The 8,896-nt window shown below is 33.4% G+C and overlaps 1 protein-coding gene across 1 annotated transcript; it reads left to right on the forward strand.

Annotated features, from left to right (window-relative positions):
- Positions 1-620: 620 nt before the first annotated feature.
- Positions 621-6,900, forward strand: LOC139898494 (uncharacterized). The gene is given in 8 exon segments (XM_071881237.1): positions 621-638; positions 3,840-3,969; positions 4,141-4,298; positions 4,427-4,499; positions 5,140-5,331; positions 5,856-5,949; positions 6,044-6,675; positions 6,678-6,900. Coding segments are annotated over 7 exon segments (1,308 nt in total). The 5' UTR covers positions 621-638; positions 3,840-3,843; the 3' UTR covers positions 6,711-6,900.
- Positions 6,901-8,896: the final 1,996 nt, after the last annotated feature.

Raw genomic sequence — 8,896 nt, forward strand, 5'->3', positions numbered from 1 at the left:
CAAAGGGTTTTTTTCCTCACTGCTGACCAGCGCCGTCCATCGGCCGGCGGGTAAGCCATAACCACCCTTTAGAGATTATTCTCTCGGCTAGGGTTATTACGGTAATCGGTGCAGAGGTTAATGCCGATGAGTTTAAAAACCGTCCCCCTCTATTGCACATTTCCACACGTATTTTTGACCCTCGTTGAAAATATGTCTGATCAATTTTATTGACAAAAATAATGAAACCAACAATAAGATTATGGGCCCTACTTGCCTATCTTCAAAATGAGTTTGTGTGGTGCATATGTCTAACTGAACAACTATAGATATATCTATCGAATTCTGAATTCTAATTTCATATCTTTAATTTCAAATTAAAAGCTAACCGAGAAGACGAAAATCACACTATCTTGTATCTGTAAGCTTTATCATCAAGATCTGTAAGCTTTATCATACTCGTATTTTTTTTCTTTTCTTATTTCTTACACTGTAAAAATCATACAATTAAATAAAAATATAATCATGACATTGGTAACCAATAAGAGTTTTCTTTTATTTCGACTTAATCGTGAACGATTCGTTAAATTTGAAAGTAACGCTTACTTTTTAACACACAAAGCTAACCGAGAAGAAGAAAATCACACTATCTTGTATCTGTAAGCTTTATTACACTCGTATTTTTTTTTCTTTTCTTATTTCTTACACTGAAAAATCATACAGTTAAATAAAAATATAATCATGACATTGGTAACCAATAAGAGTTGTCTTTTTTTTCGACTTAATCGTGAACGATTCGTTAAATTTGAAAGTAACGCTTACTTTTTAACATTCAAATTCAAATATAGATATAAACTGTGATGGAGGAAGTTTAAATTTAACGTTCAACGTTAGATTTTGGGTCAAATTTTTAGTGACATGTGTATGTGGTCCGATAAGAATACAAACAAGTAGATGGACATCATCATGTCCTCAAATTAATTTAGAATGCTCAGTTCAAAACATTAAAAGAGCCCTTGTAAATATTAATTATTTTTTAGCAAATTGCTCAGAAAGGTAACATAACATTCACGTTTTCCCGATAAAGGGTATATCCTTTTTTTTGTTGCCCATAAAGGAGTTTAATTTCAATTTAGTACCTAAAAAGGTATCCTGATTTCAAAATGATTGCAATTGGAGTAAAAATGGATATGTGGCATTTTTAATTTATTTTTTATTGTAAAATATATTTCCATGTCATTTTTTATTTTATTTTTTATCCCCATGTCATATTTTATTTAGAATATATATATATATATATATATATATATATATATATATATATATATATATATATATATATATATAATTTACTTTTTTTTTTGTATTATTCAGTAATTGTAGATTTGTATTATTTTCAAATATTTAATTTTGCTAAATTCAACCACTAGTGACCTTTAATCGATGGTTTATTGAATTCAACCACAAGTAAATCAAACCATTACACTTTCATTCTAATTCTAAATTATTTTATACGATCTCAGTTAACTCCAAATTTGTTGCAGGTTTTACAATTTCAAGAATTAAATCCAAAAACAACCCTTCACATCAATTCTTCGTTATGTCTGTTCATTCACCAAAGCAATAATTTGAAAATGATTAACTTTCAACAAACAGATCTATAAAATCGAATCTTTAGATTGACCAATTCATTTTCAGATTCATTAGCTTAGGTCACCGATTTTGGTGGTGGCTGTAAATGACACTTTGATTGTGTCTACAGTCATGAAATCTGAAAATCGGTCCAACCACCGCCGTACGTCGAGTTAATAAGTCGATTTCTGTCCAACCATCGCCGAACGTCTTCGTCCTCTTGCAAGACCAACACTTCGATTGTGTCTACACTCGCTATATCGTCACATTATTATTATTATTATACTCGAAAAAAGTTAAATTAGATAAAATAAATTAATGATGTGGAGTACAGGTTTGACACTTTTAATATACAACTCATCAAAAAAATAAAATAAAAATGCCACATGTCCATTTTGCCACTTTGTAAAATACAACTCAACAGGTTTGACACTTTGCAAGTTTTACGACGTCATTAACGGTAAAATTTTAATATAACAACAACAACAAAACTCAATTCTTTATATGCGAGGTATGGGGGATGTGAGATGTAGACAATCTTTCCCCTATCCTAGAATAAAGACAAGTCATTTCTCCAATCGAAGTGAAACACTCTCAAGAGTAGAGAAAGTCATCCCTCTCAATGTTCTATGGATAGAGAGATTGCTTCCAAAAGAATCTCCAGCCTATAAGTAGGAAAAATTTTAAAAAATAAAGATAAAATAAAAAAATTAAAAAAATGAGACGCCATTAAAATAGTGGAATCAAATTTCCATAAGTTTTAAATCATGTCTGGAATTCATTTTAGGCTCTATTATTCTAATAATAGTAATAGTAAAAAGTTATCAGAAAAACTTCTCAAAACAAACCATGTTTTGTTTATTTTCGAATAGTTGTTATTCTATTATTTTAAATTCTAAATTAATTATTAAAAAGAGTTGATGACCTAACATTTTGTTGTGATAAACTCGTTAGTCAACTCTTTATAATCAATGCTCTCTAATATATCAATTTGATATCTATCAACGCCAGTCCATTAAAAATGAGAAAAAATGATTAATAATAATCTCATAAGCTTTAAGCTTTCCTATCCCTGTTTCGTAAATCACAAAGGATGTCGTCAGTAGGTTTGCTTCCTAAAAATATCCTCAACACATGTTAGTTTTTATTAATTTGGGGTATTGTGTATTGAGTTGTAATTACTTGCATCCATTAATTTGTTTGAAATTCAAGGGATCAATGAGAACGCGACATATGACGCGAAAATCACATGTGATTGGAATAAAAAATAAAAATAAAAAATGTACGAAATTTTTTTTCTCGCTATTTTCTTTTTAATTTTTTTTTTTGAGAATTTTTTTTTTTACAATCACAGGTGATTCTGCATGTCAATCACATGTGATTATGCACGTCAAATCTAATCACATGTGATTGTACAATTCAATCACATGTGATAGTACAATTCAATCACATGTAATTGTGCAGGTAAATCACATGTGATTGTAGAAAAAAAATTTTCGAAAAAAAAATTTAAAACAAAATTTTTTTTTTCATAATTTTTTTTTTCAAATTTTTTTTTTTGAAATTCTTTTTCAATCAAATGTGATTTCGCGCCACATGTCACGCTCTCATTGGTTCCTTTGATCTCAACTTAATTTATGGATTCAAATGAATATTCCTCATTGTGTATTAGTGTAACACTATTATTAGGTCAAAGAAATTATTGAAAATTTAATATATTATTGAGCCATAAACAGTCGCGAGTCCAGAATTAAAATTCAATGTGGTTCCTAATTTTTTTTCTAATACTAATTATATTTAATTTTGAATGCTACTTAGTGATTGTTTACTCGAAAAAAACTATAAATTCTGAAATATATGAGCTCTATAGTTAAAAATAGTAGTGTTCGATAAAATTTGAATAATATAGTGGTTGTTTACCTAAAAAAACTCTAAATTTTAAAATTATATGACGTCCTATAATTAAATTTGGTAGTGTCATGTACAATTTGCAGAGTACTTTATAATAAAAAATTTCAAATAATAATGTGCTATGACATAGTTAATAATGTGCAATTGTACACTTTGCACATGTCGGCATATGCAACGTTTTCTTTAGAGTCTATTATTTTATATACAATATTTTTTTTTATGTAGGGACTTTAAAAACAACTGAACCATCGAGGATCAGGACGACAACATAAGCTACCTGATATTCTTTACTAACTAACGTTTTGTTTTTGTTGCAGCAACATGAACCATGTATCAGCCTTGAGTCCACAATGGGTGCACGACAGTCCAATACTCTCTGATGTTGACGCAAAACTAAGGCGTTTATTGGTTGAGTTAGGGACTGTTGGTCGAATCATTGGCATCCAAGTTGATATATAATCATCCTTTTTTAATTATTGGTTTTGTGGTTGTTGTTTAGCGGATAATGATAAATCTACCATCTTTTTAATAACCGTACAACCTATAAATGCCCACTTGTGGGTTTATAAAAATGACCGTGGAAATATCACAAAAAATATTATTATTTGTGATTGTTAGGTTTGTGCATACAAAGACGGGAAAGTGATAATTGATACTGCAGCTGGAGTGTTAGGAAAGGATGATCCTCGTCCGGTACAGAATGATAGTTTATTTCCCGTTTTCTCTGTGACTAAAGGCGTCACAGCAGGAATAGTTCATTGGCTCGCTGATAACGGGTGAGTATGTTCTTACTCTAATTAGAAGTGTGAACATGATGGGTTAAGGTTAAAAAAAAATGTGTATTTTAGTATGAGTCGGTTGATTGACCTGATAATTAACAAGGATACATGTATTCATCATATAGGAAACTGAAGCTGGATGAAAACGTTGCAAACATTTGGCCAGAGTTTGGTAAAAATGGGAAAGATCAAATACAGGTTTTTGATGATCCCGTGCTTTTAATTCTATGCCTTACGATGTTACTGCAATAACCTCATTTTTATGGTAAAGATCAGGGCCGTCTCGTTAAAATTATGGGCCCTGTTCAACAAATACAAAGTAGACTTTTTGTATAACATTTTTTATATATATGATAATAAATTCAATAATACTAATAACCTCAAGATTACTAGCATCTTTCAAAATAGTAGTTGTAAAAAAAACTTAATATCAAACTATTAACGGCCGCACTGGATCACTATATATACTATAAGTTGGATTTTTCTTGGGCCCCTTTAGATCATGGGCCCTTTGCCATGACACACTTAGAACATGCTCAAATCCGCCCCTGGTAAAGATCATAGACTAAAATACGCAAGTGAGAGGGTAGACTAAAATCACTCAAGATATGGTTGGGTACAAAGCTAGTAGATTTGTAAATTATTTATTAATTAATTCTAAGAAATGCTCGAGGTCGGGTCAACTCAACTCAACCGGATACCTTATGAAAAGACCCTATTATTTGACATGTTTGTCTGACCCATGCGCATACTTCTAAGTGGGTCGATTATAGGGGTAGATCTGGTCACATTCTGAATTCTGATTGCATTTCTAACATCATATTCATAAAATTCACAGGTTAATCACGTACTTAATCATACAGCTGGTTTACACAATGCTCTCGCCAACCTTACTAAAGATCCTCAATCATATTGTGATTGGGACGAGTGTCTAAAACGCATTGTGATGGTGGCAACTGAGACTGAACCTGGTCATCAACAGTTGTATCATTATCTATCTTATGGTTGGTTATGTGGCGGAATAATTGAGGTACGACATCATCATCAAAACTAAACAATCAAATCAATGTTACACAGTTAACATTATAATGAAGGTACTCTTTAAGTACAAATAATACTAAAACGTGTTGGAACCAATCCGGGTCATCTCCAACCCATTTCTTAAGATCTAAATAATTGTTTGAAATGCTTACATAAGGTCGTCATTTTATGAGCCTTTTCAATAAGTAAAAGATAGACTTTTATATACGGAAATTTTTCATATACTCAATTTTAAGTTCAATAATACCAAAAAAATATAATAGATACTAGCATCAATCATATATAGATGTTAACTTTTTAAATTTAAAAACCCTATAAATAAATGGACCATAGAAGTATATTGTTGGGTTATATATTTTGAACCACTTGGATTATGGGCCACATGCAAGTGCACACGTTGTACATCCCAATATTCGGCCCTGTTGACATTTGACTCAAAGTTAGCATGTGATGTCTTTACGTCATCAGCACCATCATGAAGATTTATTGAATACGTACCGCCTATATGTGCAGCATGCAACCGGAAAGAAGTTTCATGACATTCTAAAAGATGCGTTTTCTTGTCCACTTAATGTCGAGGACGAGTTTTATATAGGCATACCACCGGGTAAAAATCAAGCATATTTTCACTTTTACTACTCATTGTATAAAAACACATTGTAGACAACATTATGATGCAAGTGTTTTTATGCTAGTTTCAGGTGTAGAATCTCGTGTTGCAACTGTTACTATGGATCCAAGTGATCTCGATATGGTCCCAATATTCCTGGCGGATACATCGAGCTCACCCATGCCCTTCCCGTTGTCCCCAGCCTCGTTCGAGGAGGCTAGTAGAATTATTTCATTAACCAATGAACTCAATGTACGTCGTGCCAAAATACCTGCAGCCAATGGACACTTTTCTGCTCGAGCACTTGCTCGCTTCTATGCTGCCCTCGTGGATGGTGGTGTAGTCCCACTTCCCCATCCCCTAACCACCATGAAAACCAATGAAACTATTGACATAAGTGATGACGTAGATACTAAAATCTTTACCAAGACGAAAGTGGATATCCATGATGCATTTTTGGGAAGTGGAGATTATAAGGATTTGATTTTTCCAAATAAGAGGTTCGGGCTTGGGTTTGGCAGGTTTAACGCTGTTGATGGTTCTGTAATTGGGTTCGGTGTCGTGGGTTTAGGTGGATCAGTAGGATATTGTGACATAAGCAACAGGTTTGCGATTTCTGTTACACTGAACAAGTTAACACTAGGCGGTTTTACAGGTGAGATAATCCGTTTTGTTTGCTCGGAACTTGATCTTCCAGTACCAGCTGACTATGCAGAATCAACAACAAAAAGTTACTAGAGACGCCAGTGATTAATTAAAGGGGGTTACATCTAATCCTGGTTAATTAAGACATACTCGTATAAAGAATATTTGAAATAAATGTTTATATATGTTACTAATGTTGGCACAGGTGATACCTGGGTTGCCTGCTGCCCCAAGGTTTACGCGCTGCGCGGAGGCCAATGTGCCTATTCGTAGTAGTGGATCGGTTACCAAAAAAATAAAAATAAAAATAAAAAATAAAACTAATGTTGGATTTATCAATAACGTACTTAATTTAATGTAAAGTAACGTTAAATACATTCTTGTTATTATCTTATCAATTTGTGGTTTACCAATATTTTTTAGTGGTATTCCCTCTATTAAAACCATTAAATTGGGTCTTAAAAATTTACAACGATGACTATTTACCTAACCCTTCTCGTGTTAGGAATTTAAGACACCAAACAAGACATGTGAATGATCATCAATCACAAACCACAACAACAACAAATGGATAATCACAAAAAAAACCCCTCTAAATGTAGCATAAATGACACACGAATTTAACATGGTTATATTTTAACTCCAATCCGATAGAGAAGGATTTAATCCACAGGATGTTAGGGTTACAATATATAGTAAGAAAAGAAAACGTTTCCTAATTTAACACAAATTCTGCACCGACTTGGCCTCGCGATCCGTGAGAGTAATCTCGCGATCCGCTATACAACCTGGGCCTCGGGATCTGCGAGCCTTGTCTCGCGATCCGTGAGAGTAATCTCGCGATCCGCTATACGACATGGGCCTCGGGATCTATTTTTAGTCATTCCCGAGCCCATGAGGTAGATCTCGCGACACGCGAGATGTCTTTGGCCTTTTCCTTTTGTTCTAACCCAAAGACGGATCATCGTGATGGTAAGGGTGGGTGCAAGCCCTCCCAACATTCCTGAGACCCTATAATTATTAATTCAGTACAAAAATATAATTTTTGAAGTTATGTTTCATTGTAATCAATGTGTATAGTTAATTGTTGTTGTTACTACAAGAACAATTTTGAAAATTTAGCTTTTAAGCTTGTTACTTGTTGTGTTGTTAATAGCTCAGCCAACATTTGTGTTTGCTGACCGTGTGTATTGAGCTTAGTATGACTAAGGAATCTGTGTAGCATGAGAGGAGGGTCTTTAATAAATTTGAAATCAATTGTGACAGATGACTAATTATAGTAATTATATCAGGAGAAGTAGGCCTTGCCGTTATGTGTGTAATTATGCTAAATATTGCCGTAATCTACTATTCCTAGCTGAGGTCAGCAGCATCGGAGGTTTTAGTAATATGGCACGTGTATATTAATTAATATATTTCAATTGTAGTATGCTAGGCTAGATGTAAAATTAATTGGGCCATGGCCCCATGGACCTCTTACTACTTGTAAATATATCAGGCGAAGTAGGCCTTGCCGTTTTGTGTGTTAAATTTTGCCAAATATAGCCGTAATCTACTATTTCTAGCTGAGGTCAGCAGCATCGGAGGTTTTAGTAGTGTGGCATGTGTATATTAATTAATATATTTCAATTGTAGTATGCTAGGCTAGATGTAAAATTAATTGGGTCATGGCCCAATGGACCTCTTACTACTTGTAAATATATCAGGCGAAGTAGGCCTTGCCGTTTTGTGTGTTAAATTTTGCCAAATATTTCCGTAATCTACTATTCCTAGCTGAGGTCAGCAGCATCGGAGGTTTTAGTAGTGTGGCACGTGTATATTAATTAATATATTTCAGTTGTAGTATGCTAGGCTATATGTAAAATTAATTGGGCCATTACCCAATGGACCTCTTACTACTTGTAAATATCTGTAATGTGATCTAAGATAGTGTGCTCTTTTAGTTAAGGTAATGAAGTTAGGGGTCAAATAAAAAAGTACTAATCATTTATATAATTCTAATTACCGTAACACTTGCCAAGACATGATTGGCTTAGACGGGAAATTTCCCCTATCGAAACCGTTTTCTTGCTCCACCTAAAAAAAAACCCCGACCCTTTTCCATCCTAATTTCTCACTATTGACCCAACAAAGTGGGTCCTAACCCACTAGTAAATACTAATTGACGCCTTCTGTGTTGGTGATTTTAGTGTCATCCAACATGCATTTTAGTTAGTTGCGATTTACTTGAATGAAAAAGTTAGCTAGTTTTACTTAACAACGGGTTCGGAGAGTGTGGAGTACACACCCGTAAGAGTTG

This window comes from Rutidosis leptorrhynchoides, chromosome 3, assembly GCF_046630445.1.
Source record: "Rutidosis leptorrhynchoides isolate AG116_Rl617_1_P2 chromosome 3, CSIRO_AGI_Rlap_v1, whole genome shotgun sequence".
Taxonomy (NCBI): Eukaryota; Viridiplantae; Streptophyta; class Magnoliopsida; order Asterales; family Asteraceae; genus Rutidosis; species Rutidosis leptorrhynchoides.